This window comes from Capsella rubella, unplaced genomic scaffold (assembly GCF_000375325.1).
Source record: "Capsella rubella cultivar Monte Gargano unplaced genomic scaffold, Caprub1_0 scaffold_4, whole genome shotgun sequence".
NCBI lineage: Eukaryota > Viridiplantae > Streptophyta > Magnoliopsida > Brassicales > Brassicaceae > Capsella > Capsella rubella.
Window position 1 is genome coordinate 13,711,563 of NW_006238920.1, and position 14,719 is coordinate 13,726,281.

A 14,719-nucleotide genomic window follows, 5' to 3' on the forward strand; every position below is an offset into this window, starting at 1 on the left:
TGTTTTACCTTTTATCATATGTGACTGTCAGTACTCATCAGTAGTATCTTAAAAGGTTCTATAAATAAACATCCTTACATGGTTTGAGATTTGACCTCTACCGTTGATTACTTTACTAACCAGATGGTGACAATTTCAATTGCTTCTTTCTTCCTTTACTAGTAGTCTCTACTCTCTACACTACATGTTTTTGTTGTATTAAGTTAACTATTCTCTCTCAAGGCTCTCGAATGGTAAAGGAAACTATATGAGATAAAGAAACCAAAATTGAATAATATAACATGAAGATTAGAGAATGTTAATTTCTTATTCGATTTGTTCTTCATCATATTTAATTAGTGGATGAGCATTTTGCTTCTAACAAAATGTTTTTTTTTTCCTTTGTCGACAAAAAAATAATAACAAAAGTTTTCTTACTCTTGATATTTTTGGTTTTGTAACACTTAAAAATTGAGTGGCATGTGCGCCATGTGTGCCCATTGACTAACACTAAAATATTTTTATGAAATCTCGCATCAATCATCGTATTTTGCTCGCAGATTTTCCCACAAACCTCTGCTCTCCTTTTCTAATAGTTTTAGACTTTTATTTTGTATCTATCTGCATTATTATCATAACTTACAATTGTATAATTTGTAGAAATTAGAAAAGCTTTTTTTTTTCCCTCTTTCAAGCTCAATCACAGCTATATATATACGTTATGTTTTTTTTTTATAGAAACTATTTCAAACCTATCGTCGTGTATTTTCAAACTATATATATAGAAATATACGAAATTTCCTAATTTATTTCAAACCTACTAACCTACCGTCGTATATTTCCAAACTATATGTATAGAATTATACCTAATTTCCTAATTTATTTCAAATGTACACCCACTTATGTAGATATAAGTCTTAGCAATTGAGCGATACTTTGAATTCCTAAACGTTTCTCTTACCAGTTAATCTCTTATGATCAATACACACACACGTAATCGTTTTAGACGATATAAAAGTCGGTCTTCGTTTTGATTATTAATTTCCAGCTAATACCCAAATTAAAATGCTAGGGATCAAACATAGAAATTCTGTTTTTTTTCTACAAAAATCAACTAGTGTCAATTTCTATCTAGAAGTCTAGAACTAATATTTTTGACGTTTTATGATTTGCCATATAAAAACGTTATTCACCTGTACTATATATTGTCATCATGTTATTATTATACTAGTATCATATGTACCTACCATATAAAAACGTTATTCAAGTGTACTATTTTTCATCATTTCATGTTTTTACTACTATGTACCATCATCGCAGCTATCACACAACGTAATGTCAATTTCTTATCACCAAGGGTGAATATAACATTGATATCGGACTATATAATAAAAACAAATGAGAACCTGCAGATCAGTGTGGCTAATGGGGTCAATATTCCTCAATCAACTGAAAAGATTCTAAATGAACAATAGCCACACTTTCCTGAAGTGGACAGTACTAAGCTACTAGCTCAAATATTACATTATCATATGAGCTATATAGTATATAGAATATATGTCTGCATGCATGTGTATATGTGCGTATACTGTATACGTATACGTGTGAATAATGCGTTCATTGTTCAATGATTCTTGTATAATCACAGCTGGGGGAATTTATAAACAAAAATTGAAGGAGCTAGTGTTTTCAATATTTATTGTGGTGGCCAATGAACATATTTAATAAATATCAAAAAATAAAGTGGGTTTTCTTAATTAATTATGATGGCGCCGAATCGAATATGACGTACTAACAAGTAACAACAGTGTTTCATTAATATACTCCCAACATATAACTATATTATACAGTTTCTATATACAAATTCGCAATTCACATAAATTTGATATGGTACGTGTACGTATTATATTAAATCAGAATTTAATACCTAGACCCATTCGTATTAATTAAAATCTAATGACGTGGACAGCCATCTCAATTATGCTTCCATGCCTTTATTATATTTTTCTTCCTCTCGAGAAGGAAGGAAACAAAAAGCTTAATGACATTTAATTATGAAAAATTAATTGAATGAGACATGGCTTAATGCCTTGGTCTTTTTTTTTTTTTTTTTTTTTTTTTTGTCGACAGCTTAATGCCTTGGTCAAGGAGGTATGAATCTTGTGTTGATTTTTTTAATTCATTGTACTCTCGACTTATTTACGGCACGTGTAATCAAATACCTCTGGCAGACATATACAACTTGATTATTATTAATTCGGACATAATTAACTACCTTCGTAATAAGTCGTAACTTTAAAAGCATTACAAAACAAAGAAAAAAACAAGACCTTAACAAGTCTTTTAATAGACCTCCAAAACCTACTACGTAGTACGTACCGTATAATATAGGTTTTTTAATTTTAATTTTGTGCGGGGGTTGAATAATATATAAAGATCGCGTAAGAGTCACTGAGTCAGTCAATGTTTGTATGGGGTTCTCTCTATTCCGAGTCTTTGCCATCGTGCTCTATGTTTCCTTGAAGTTACCAATCAAACATATATACAATACGAACGAAATAGAACTCTACGAGAATAGTTGCTAACCTTTTGACATATGACGACGAACGTACATGTAACGTGACACACTTAACCCCTATTTTTGTTTGGACGAAATGAATGGTTGAAGAATGGGGAAATTCATGTGTTTAAGAGGTGACGCACATGCACGAGGGTCGGCCCTTATTTGACGAGAATGAACAAAATAAAAACAATCCAACGACTGCCATGCAATTTAATTTTACAATACATAAAATAACCTTTTATTTTTGGTTGTCTGTAAGAAAAATACATAATAATTTATTTTTATTTTCGGTTGTGTGTAAAAAAAAAAACATAATAAATAAAAACCATGTCGTATGTATTAATTTTCACATGGAACAAAACTGGTTCGCTAAAACTGTGAATCTCAATAATATCTTTTTGTTCCATGGACCCCAATCCATACTGCCTCCTTCGTTTTTATTTATTATTTACAAACCAAAAATAAAATATATATATATATATATTTCTTTTCCTTATAATATAAAAAAGCCAAAGAAAAGAAAAGAAAAAAAGAGATTTTGTGGAGGAATATTAATACAGCCCACTTCTCACATCTATTTTTGTGCAACCCATCTTCTTCTCCAAAGCTTTTCTCTCATTACAATGGAAAGACATATCAACAACAACATTGAGAGCCGTAGTGTTCCTCAAGCAACCTCCTCATTGTCCTCTTCACCTACAACATCTTCTTCTTCTTCTTCTTCTTCATCAACAAACTCTAACTTCCCTCATCATGAGGAAGACAACTCTAAAAGAAAAGCATCTCGAAGATCATTAGCTGAAGACGATGATCAGACTGTGGGAGGAGGAGGAGGAAAGAAGCGAAAGATCAGCGGCGGAGATAAGCATCCGACGTATAGAGGAGTACGGATGAGGAGTTGGGGCAAATGGGTGTCGGAGATTAGAGAGCCGAGGAAGAAATCAAGAATCTGGCTCGGGACTTATCCAACGGCTGAGATGGCAGCTCGAGCTCACGACGTGGCGGCTTTAGCCATTAAAGGTACAACGGCTTACCTCAATTTCCCTGAGTTATCCGGCGAGCTTCCTCGTCCGGTCACCAATTCTCCTAAAGACATTCAAGCCGCCGCCTCTCTAGCCGCCGTTAATTGGCAAGATCCGGTCAACGATGCGGATGATTCAGAGGAAGCAGCTGAATTAGCTGAAGCCGAGCCGAGTCCAGCCGCGGTGGTGTTTTCTTCGGACACAAGCACCACCACTACGACTACGACTCAGAGTCAAGAGTCTTCGGAGGCTTCGTGTGCTTCAACGTCGTGCAGTACGGACAAAGACAACGAGGAAGAGAAGCTGTTTGATTTGCCGGATTTGTTTGCCGATGAGAATGAGATGATGATACGAAACGATGCGTTTTGCTACTACTCCTCCACATGGCAGCTCTGTGGAGCCGATGCTGGGTTTCGGCTTGAAGAGCCGTTTTTCTGTCTGAATGACTAAAATACCCTTCTCCGAAAGACTACTAACACTTGATGATTAGTTTTACTTTTACCATTTCCTTTTTTCTTTTACCCTTCAATTTCTCTATTTCTGTTTGATTTTTTTTTTTAATTATCTTTTCAACTTGAGTGCTATTGATTTTTTTTTTTTTTTGTAAAGAAACGGGTTCATTTTGAGTTTCTAGATTAAGGTGTGTTTGTGTAATATAAATGTGACGATGAGAACAAGTTAAAGAAGTTGCAGATTATTATAATTCAGTCTACAAAAAAAAATTGAACCAAAGAACAAAATATTGATTATAAAACCCAATTGTTTGTACTCGATCGGTCAGAAATATATACCGTTTATTATTAGTACTACAATTCGGAAATTTCCCGATTTTGCTCGAATTTTAACTTAATATATATATATATATATATTTGTTAAAGCTGACATCATGAAAATGTATGTTTGTTGTAATATATCGTTTTAAAGTGTCATCTATTTGTATTAATATTAAACTTGTTCTAAATTTTTTTTTTTTACTATGCAGTCCTTTTCTTCAAACTCCTTTTCTCTAGTTACCGTCTACATGTTGCTGTTACAAGTACACTATTCATTTTAACAAGTTATACACTTAATTTTGTTCTTCATTATACATGTAGTAATTGACTTGTTGACAATAGATAGATCATTGTATTGTTCACTTATTACCAACATTTAACATGCAACATATTTTGTAAAGGGTTTCATTAATTATTATCCGCAGTAACACGTAATCCACGTTCTTGAGCCTGGTCTTTATAACTAACTTTTTCCTTTTCGGATTAACATGTCATATATATATATATATATATATAGTGTGTGTGAGTTTTGATGAGATGATGATTGTGAAAATTGACAGTGGAAAAGACAAACTTTGATGACTTATTAATTATTATAAAAAACAATCTTATATTAGGTGTTGGAAAATAACATGACTCACATGGTGATGATATATATATTTTACATTTTCGTTAATTTTTTTTACTTTTGTTTGTTTGTCCACATCTTTAATATTATCTATGTCAAAAGTGAAAGGATATAAACTGTAATAAGGTGATTACTTTTGGCCAACACCTTACTTTGTTCACCACTATGAGGCAATTTAAGACTGTTATTGATTCCCAAACATATTGGACCCTTAGATTTTGAGAGTGACAAATAACTTTGTTATATATATATATATATATATAATTTTTTTGATAATACTTTTTTTTTGTCATAACATATAACAGTAAATGGCAAAATAAGTGAAACCCCACTATATGAAACGATTTCCTCCTACATACGTAATAGGTTAGTAACTTAGTATAGAATAAAACAAAAATCCACATAAATAGATTTGTCGTCCACAATAAAAAAAGGATTAACTAATATATTTGAGGGAAAATATATGAGATTAAACTCGTCCTTTCATATCGAATGTGATGAAAGGTTAGATTTTTATAATTTCCCCTTGACAAATGGTAATATTCGAATATACATGAGAGTATATATATAAATATTGATTTGGTGAGACATAGGGATAGTTGAAGACAGGTCACATTAAATAGAAACATAGTGGGTGCACAAGTGAGCTCACTATCGTTATCTCAATATGTACATAGTAATAATAATTAAATGCTGTGTTAATTTTCTATTTTTCTTATGATTATAAGGTTTGAATGTTTATATCTATGTTCTATGTAAGACAATTACTACACATACTACTCCCTCATGATTTTAAGGTTTGAATGGTATAAGCTTTAATAACAATTTAGGGTTTTGTGTATTAAATGATTAGAAAAAAAGTTAAACATTAAATGTTTGTAAATTTGTGTGGAAAAACTCAAAAAAATCAATTTGATAGCAGCCTATCAATTATTATCTATATCGTGTAGTACTTTCTGTGTATATATATACGCGTTAGGTAACGTACCTCCACAATTCCTAATCTACCATTTGTGTCTCTTGTTTGGATATTTCTGATTGTTATTGGATTATCTAAATATTTAAAATTAAATTTCACAGTCAATGCAAAAGAATCAAAGCTAGTAAAAGTTTTTAGCAAAACGAAAATACAAACATTCTAGAATTGACGAGTATTGATAAGTACTACGTACTGGTTTGTGTAGATACAATATTGCAAATGGCAAGAATGTATAAAAATTAAAGAAGTGACAATTTATATGGAACACTAGCTTATAATGAACATATATAAACACGTACGTATACCTGGATCATTTGGACGATACTATGACTGACAAATTACAAGAAGGTGAATTTGCTGTTTGGCATCTTGTGGCATGCAAACCTAACTATGTATGTGTACAGAGAGACTATTAATTAACTTAGTCCAGCAATATATATTATGGTTTCGTATTATTGGATGGTACGGCTATATACTACAATTAATATATATATATATATATATATATATATATATATATATGTTTCCTTTTTTACTACTATTGTGTAAAAACTACAAATATCATCTGATTTTGGAAAATAATGAGAACCCTATATATGTTGTACCAAGAGAGACTAGTTCGATCGAGTCTCTGATCATTTGTACATTTATTAGTTAGCTAGAGCAATGAATCTGATTTGTTGACGATTTATAAGATACCCCCATTAATTAATTATTAAAAGAAAGGGACGACAGGTCGTATCTTCCCGTTGATGGAATTATTAACTTTAGAAAAATTATATCAACACAAACTTAAATTACAAGGATTCGATCATCTGAAACAACAGATCTTGTCTCGTCGTGAATAATAATTTCGGTAATGGTGAAATTCCGAAACACTATTGAGTCGACAATTATGAAAGATTTGTAAGATCTAAACATTTTTCACTTGTTTATATATATATCAAAAAAAAAAAAAAAACATGATTGAATGGAGTGCTTTAGGGAAAAGTCATTAGATACTAAGTGTATGATTGTTTTCCTCTTTCGTCTATAATATGCTTTAAAAAGAAGAAGATGCAGGTTTACACCACTCTCTCTCTAGCTCACTCACTTATTTATAAAACCCCATTCTTATTCTTGTTGATTTAATCTTTCAGACTTTTAACAGAATCAAGAAAAACATATCCTCAAAACAAAACAAAAAAAAAAGAATGTTACTAGAAATTAATATTATCGTGTTCGCAATGCAAACGTATATATTTTCTACCTTTCAGCACTTTAAGACTTTTTTTTTTAAAACTGATTAGTGATATACATAATGTATGTATATAAAGATCGAGAGAGAGATAGAAGCAGAATGGAGCTAAAACATGTGATCTTTATCTTTGGGAATAAAGTGGCTTAGAAAAAGATAAAGCAAGCAATTAGAAAGACCAAACTCTCAAAGCAGTACTAGCAGAATAATAAGAATAATAATTAAGAGCATATGGTTCATATCTATATTATTAACTCTTTCTTTTTCACCTCACAGGCCTATTTTTTTTTTCAAAGGAAGGAAAAGATAAAAATAAAAGAGCATGTGCCGCATTACCAATGATCATGTCTTAAGACAACAACAAGAAAATAATGTAAAATATTAAACAATGAAAAGGAAAATACCATTTTCCAAATTATGTGTGGTTTAATTTTTCTATACATATTTAAAGTATTAATTGATGCTCTTAATATTTTTTTCTTAGTAAAGGTCCTACATTTTTTTACGTAGTCAAATTTTATTTTGGTTTATAAATTCGGCTATCGAAAATAGAAGCCCAAATTATTCCTTTTTCCTTTTGTTGTGAAACGAAAACAAAATGTATCGAGGACAATTAAAGATACTTTGACAGTGCATTCCAAAGTTAAATGTAAAGCTCAAAATCGACAATGAATGAAATGATGATTCAAGTCTTTTTCTTTTATACTAATGTAGTAGATTACTAGATTATGCTTCCTACAGTTTTCACTACTTGTTTTCAACAGTTTGTATCTATTGTTGATCCAGATTTGCCTCCGTCCCAACATAAGAGTTCTTTCGATTGAGAGAGCCTATTACTTTGCTAAGTCAATTTTACAAACCGTAATTGCAGAGATAAACAGAACACTAGTGTGTTCACTTGAAAGTTAGCATCATTTAAGATCCATCACCAGTGCACATTCTGGTGGACGAATCTCGTAGGATCGAAGTCTTGAAGATGCCAAATAAAAAATCTGAAAATTCCAAAAGATTTTGCTACATGTTTACTAAATAAAGAATCGTAGAACATTTACAGAACACACGTCTGGCTGATAGATACAACAATGGGAATAAAAAAAAAAAAAGAGTTTATTTAAAAATCAATAGCGGAAGCCATGTTCCAAATTACAAAACAAAAATAAAGGATCACCAAGACATAAACCCTACCAAGTGTTAAAAAGATTCTTACCTATTCTCTCTATCACATGATCAAAATCCCACAAATGTATTTTTCTTTTCTCAAAAACTCTGAGTCATTATTATTCCTCATGACCTTTCCCAATAAAACGAGGGTAATAATTACAGAGAGAGAGAGAGAGATCTAATGTTTTTTTTTAATCTATATGAGAAGAAATCCCTGTGGTTCTCAGTGTCATCATCGTACATCATGCTCAGAGCGTTTTGGTTCCGTCAGATGTAAATAGGTTTAATATCATTCGGTCCAAAACTCGCTGAGCATGTCGGGCACTTTTTCTGTCGAGTTCCAGTGAGCTTTTGCACACATGGGTTGCAAAACAAGTGGTAGCATTTCGTGATCACCACCTAATTTAATCACGAACAAATTACCAAAACCAATCAGAACACACACAGTTGATTAAAGGATTCAACTAAACATCACAACATCATGATTTAAGAAGCATCTTGCTGAAATCTAAACAATGGAGCGCAGTGAGTCCCTACCTCTTTTGGGCGATCGTTGCAGGCCTTACACTTTAGAATTTCTTTGAATTCACCCAGTTCTTGCCGGAGCTTTTGAATGGCCGATGATCCTTCTATGAGAGATCGAAGACGAGAAACTTTCTTTTTGGTGATTTCCATTTCCTCCTCTATCCTTCTTTTATTGAACCTGACTTATGCAGAATATAATTGATAAGCTCGTCACCAACACTTGTTTATGACGGAGATGTGGGAAGGGAACAACTGATTTACCTTTCAATTTCCAGTTCCAGCTCCAATGCCCCATAATCCACCCGACTTTGCTCAACTTTAGAATGCGACTCCTCCAGCCTTGACCTAGCTTGTTCCAAGCCATTCCCAATGTCTGCACGTTTCTTTTGCAGATTTTCATGAGTAACAGACTTTTGATATCTATCTTCCGCTAGTTTCTGAAACTGATCTGTGCAGAACCTCAACTGCAAAAAAAAAAGCACCTTCAAGTCAAAGTCTTATAACAAGTTGACTTGCAATTTGTGTATACAGGCACAACAGATATACCTGATCTTCAATTCTAGAGGTTTTCTTGGATAAGAAACTAGCAGATGCACTGCCTTGCTGTATATCCTTATCCATGATATATTTATCAATAAGCAGCATATCTTGCATCTGCCTTGAAGTTATGCCTTCCAAGAAAAGCTGAAACAACAATGGGAGAACAAAAAAAAAAAAATACATCTCATAGTCGGATCCAAGTAACAAACCATCCTTATTTCATGATATACTTATAAAACATAGTAAGGTCTAACAAAAGAGATTGTACCATGCCATTAAAGTAATCCATCAATGTCCAACAAATTGTAACACTAAGAGTTACATAATAACTCAGTTAGAGGAACAAGAAGAGTTTTGAATAAATACCTTGATGTTATAGTCATCTCTCTCTGTAACTTGAAGCAAAAGCTGTTGGTTCTGTGGTACAATGTCTTCGTAGGCACTTCCAATTGTCTAAAAGAAGATAGTTACTGTAAATCGATACCCAACATCAAGGTTTTTAAAATATGTTATAAACAAAGAAACAAGAAATTTCATAGCCAAACCTGTATTTCAGAAAGATATGTTCCATGTTCTTCATGTTTAGACTTCAAAATATCAGACTGCTTTGCGACATCCCTGAAACAGACAAGACCTAACCCTGTCAAGAAAACAGTCTCAAAGAATTCCTATGACTATGTAGTGTCTTCTAAATAGCAGAGGAGAGTGCATATGCGGCATGAAACGAGTTTGATTTATTCACCGTTTACAATCATCCATTTTTTGCCTTAAATCAGCAATCTCAGCTTCGGCAGCAGCCAACATTTGTTGGGAAACTGCCTCCGCTTCATTTGCTGCCTTAACGCGCAACTCTAAATTTTGCTCATCGAGGGAAGATTTTAGACTTTGAACATGAGCCCAAGCCCTGTACTCCTGTTCCTTAGCTTCAGCTATGTCCCTGCCACAGCACAATATCCCAGTGATGCTTAGGGCAATGCATCAAGCGGATAACCATATGACGCAAATATATATACTAACACCCAAAAGAGAATTTCATCTGATGAAAGTGTAAAAATGGATCAGATAGTTGTGATGAATAAATTAGCAAAGTGAACATAGGTTTCTTCAGAACGCAGGAAAAGTTAGCAGCAAATTTTCAGCAAGATTGGATAGTTTGGTCTAAAGGCAAGAATAATAACAGCACTCGTTATACTATATATATGGCCACAAGGTAGGGGAAGATAAGGAAACTTTTCTCTAACAATTAAAATCTTGGATATTGACCACTGGATTCGTTACATATAGTTGAGCATACCTTGGATCAGTGGACTCACGTTTATACATGTCCAGAAACAACTTCAACTCCTCATGACTGTTCTTCAAATCACGAACCTGCATGACAGACTCATATTACTTGAAAGTAAATAACATAACAACTGCCTCTTTGCCAACCAAAAACTACTACAAAATTTAACAAATTTTATTTTGCTAATTCATCTTTTTGCAATACTTTATCCAAGAAATATATTTCCAAACAAGGTTGACTCACAATAATCAATATCAACATCGTCAACACAAAGAGATGGGCAGTACACTGAAAAAGGTAAATATAATGCATCGTACCGTAGCATTCAGGTCAACTAGCTGAGAAGCATAATCAGCTGATCTCAAATGCAATGCTTCACACTCTCTTGTCTGTTCACCAATTAGGCTTATTAAGTAAGAAAAACATAAACTGTAACAGCATACAACATTTGTTGCTCAACATTATTGCCCACCTTCCTACATAGAACCCCAGAGAGGGACTGCACATCAGCCCGCAGAGAATGAATACCTCCAGCAGTCTCTTTATAATTGTCTAATTGACTTCGCATGGAACTCATTTCGTCTGGAAAGGAAGAAATTAATGCCTTCATATCTGCAAAGATTTCTTTTCTACCTGACATATGAATCACTTAATCAGACTCCAAGTGAAACAGGGGCTGGTGTGACACACATAATTGGAAGTCTAAGTAATCAATTTGTGACCTCGCTCTTTTGTTATATTCCCCAGCCTAGTCTTGATTCGACTTTTTTCATCCAGTTGTTTCTGTATCTCCACATCTAAAGTAGCCATTTTAGAATCAGCAACAGCAGAAGTCCTTCTAGAAACGTCAACAAGTTCATTTTTTATATTCATCTCCCTTTCCCTCCAGACAATACTATCTTTTTCAACCTGAAATTTTCGAATGGAGGAAAGCTTCAGATCGGATATACAACATAAATTTTATGAAGATAGGTACGAAAATGAAAATCGTAATCCAGATATAACCTGCAGTTTCTCAAGTAAAGCCATAGACTTGAAAACTGCTGCTTTGGATTTTTCAAGCTGGTCTTTCAAAGAAAGGCAGGCTTTAGAAGATGAGATGCACCTCACAGACTTTGACTTGTTCTGTTAAAAAACTCTTATATCAGTTTTCATACACCAAAACTCTTGCAGAAATAAACTAGTACAAGTAGATTCCAATTGGATCATACACTGACCTGTACATTACTCATTTTTTCAAGCATTTTTGTCCTCTCCTCATGAAGATCTTTTAGCTCTTGTAGCCTGTCTGAAGCCAGGACCTAGAAAATCAAAGCTGTTAATCTGTCTGTTATCAAACCAAAATTCAAAGCATTACCAATGAAAATACAAAACCAGAAAAACAAATATACCGTTAACTCCTTCAGAACTGTTTCCATGTCTTGCAGATCTCTTTGTTTATCCCTTTCCTTATCACTGGTAGCAAGCTTATTTCCAAGGCTCAACACTGGGAAAAACGTCCCTGCTGTCGCATCTTTTTCTGCTCTCAATGCTGACAAGTCACCATTACACTGTTGAAGCTCCACGACCTCATCCTCTAGCTCCCCTTCGGATAGATCAAACAAAATATAATGTCCATACACACGGGAGGAAAAAAAGCATTAATCCTTAAGCGGGAATGTAAACTAAAATAAATTTAACTCTGTTTGAATCTCTGATCTGCCTACTGACTATTTCCGGATAAAATTTTACATCTTAAGGTAAATAGGTAATTAATTTCCAGAACTGAAGATGCTTCACATTTTGTATATGTATGTCATTTTCAAAGATTTACCAGCTCTTTTAGTCTCCTTGAATGTGTCGAACTATATGACCATGGGTATCCCAAATGGTATAAATTAAAGATCAGAAATTTATGTCTCAGAAGGGTTTGTATAATTAGTTCACTAATGAGTATATCTTCCATAAGACCACAACTACATATCTTATTAATAGCTGGCGTAATAGTAAATATTAGAATGACAAGAGACAAAGTAGCTACCTCTTATTCGTTTAAGGTCTACTCTGACTTTAGCATCAGCATCATGATGGCTCTGCAATTCTCTAGAAAGTGATTTGAACTTCACAAGCACATCATCTAGATCCACCCTGAAACTTTTAATTTCTAGTTCCAATTCATTCAGCTCTAACTGTCCGGACAAATCTAGAAAAGAAAGCAGTTCCATATAAGACCTGGGTTAATACATATAAGTTATAAATGATTGCAGTAGACGCATACCTTTATCAAGACCAGTTCTGCGAGCTGAGGGATATAATTCATCCTTCAGACACCTCAAATCATCGGTAGCGGCTACTAGGTTAGACAAGGTTTGCGTCAGCTGACTTGACGTATTCACTTTATTTTCTTCCATCCCATTTGAGCAGATATTGGATGAGGAGCTCTCAGTCGCACCAGTTTCAAGTAGCCGGTTGATGAAATCATCTTTCACGGCCATAGATGACCCATCTGCATAGCACATTTAAGCTGTAAGTCATATTTGTAACATATAACACCAAATCTTAGCTAGATCTTAGCAATAACAGAACGAACAAGAGGTGGACCAAGCTGTTCATACCATCCTTGTTTACAAACCTATGAGCTCCACTGCTTGAATCACTCACACGAACGGAGCAAGATTCCACTGCAGCTGTAAGCTGCTACAAAAGCATTAATTAGATCTCTTCGAAAAAAGACCAGAATAACAACTGAAATTGGTAATTCTTACTTCTTTCAGTATTTTTTAGTTTTTTTTTATGGCATGGTGGATAGGGTGAGAAAATCCAAGTTATGATTGAATCCAATGCAAATGCAGCGTAAGTGTTACCTTTTGCCAAGACTTATGGACAGTCTTCAAAGTGGAACCGTATGGTAGTTGTTTTTCCTTGACCTGAGAAAGCTTATCTTCAAGAATAGAACACTCGGCCTGCTGAGCCTCTAATTTTTGTGACAGTTTCAGATTTTGGAACTGAAGAACGGCAGTATCATACTGTATCAAAACGAAAACAAAACCCTTAGGAGACAGACAGAATCCCTATTACAAACCGGCAGCTGTGATAAGTTCAACTGCAAAAGCAAAATAAAATATCTTGCTTTACAGACCAAATTCGAGGCATGGTCTCTAACTCTCTAAGGGGTTCGAAAGTTACAACATTGATTAGATCGACAACACATGTAGTCGAATAAACTCACGGTTAATATCTTCAAAGCAATAACAAAACAGAAGACAATGAAGTGAAAACAAATACACAAAAACTCTTCAACGAGCTACAAAGAACACAGCAAACAACTAGAACAAAGACATCCAGTGCCAGAACGGTATAAGAATCTAATAGCTGGAAATCTAACAAGAAAAAATTATTGGGTAAGTTAAGAGTTCAGAGCGACGACATATATGTAAAGGGCATGCACAAGGGGGATGAAGAGAGAACCGTGTCCTCAGAGGAGGGCCAAAAGAACTGCTGTTTCTTGACGGCGGCTGCTGCTTCTGTGGGTGATATTGAGCTAAAGTGACGCCTTTTACGGTCTGGCTCGCCTGTGCTGGCCATTGAAAAACCCTAGAATCGCCACCAGGATTAAGCTTCTCTCACATCATCATCAGATTGAGCTCGAATACAAACAAGTCCAACACAAATCCCAAAACCAATAGAAACTTTCACCCAATGAGAAAACCCTAAACGATCCAAGCTATGTGATTGCTTCAACCGAGGTAATTCAATTGCTCCGCAGCTCCTCCCGGAATTACAAAGAAACCCTAATCTCACCTGTCTTCCAATTCAACCATAACCTCTAATCCAATCTCTCACAAACACAGACCTTGTCTGATTCTTGTAAGATTGTTACAAACGGTTGTTGTTAAGTCCCACACAAAGCACTCTCGCGAACACACAGCACTCAGAGAAAATAAACAACAGTGAAAGAGACAGAAAGAGTTGAAGTTAATTTCGAGTACGATGGCGTAATTTTGTGAACATCTGGAGGGTTAATTTGGGAATATATAACATGCCGCTT

The 14,719-nt window shown here is 34.2% G+C and overlaps 2 protein-coding genes across 2 annotated transcripts; one reads left to right on the forward strand and one right to left on the reverse strand.

Annotated features, from left to right (window-relative positions):
- Positions 1 to 3,112: 3,112 nt before the first annotated feature.
- Positions 3,113 to 4,267, forward strand: LOC17889431 (ethylene-responsive transcription factor ERF034). The gene has a single exon (XM_023784305.1). It carries the CDS (start codon positions 3,166 to 3,168, stop codon positions 4,012 to 4,014), a length of 849 nt encoding a protein of 282 aa, XP_023640073.1. The 5' UTR covers positions 3,113 to 3,165; the 3' UTR covers positions 4,015 to 4,267.
- Positions 4,268 to 8,188: 3,921 nt separating this feature from the next.
- On the reverse strand, positions 8,189 to 14,632 carry LOC17887850 (E3 ubiquitin-protein ligase BRE1-like 1). Its single transcript, XM_006296338.2, has 19 exons — positions 14,140 to 14,632; positions 13,536 to 13,697; positions 13,287 to 13,365; positions 12,950 to 13,177; positions 12,713 to 12,874; positions 12,084 to 12,277; positions 11,910 to 11,993; positions 11,698 to 11,817; positions 11,415 to 11,601; positions 11,165 to 11,325; positions 11,010 to 11,081; positions 10,702 to 10,778; positions 10,150 to 10,344; positions 9,953 to 10,025; positions 9,774 to 9,860; positions 9,414 to 9,551; positions 9,129 to 9,331; positions 8,880 to 9,045; positions 8,189 to 8,741 (listed from the first exon to the last, which is right to left on the reverse strand). Exons 1-19 carry the CDS (start codon positions 14,254 to 14,256, stop codon positions 8,610 to 8,612), a joined length of 2,637 nt encoding a protein of 878 aa, XP_006296400.1. The 5' UTR covers positions 14,257 to 14,632; the 3' UTR covers positions 8,189 to 8,609.
- Between the last annotated feature and the right edge of the window lie 87 nt (positions 14,633 to 14,719).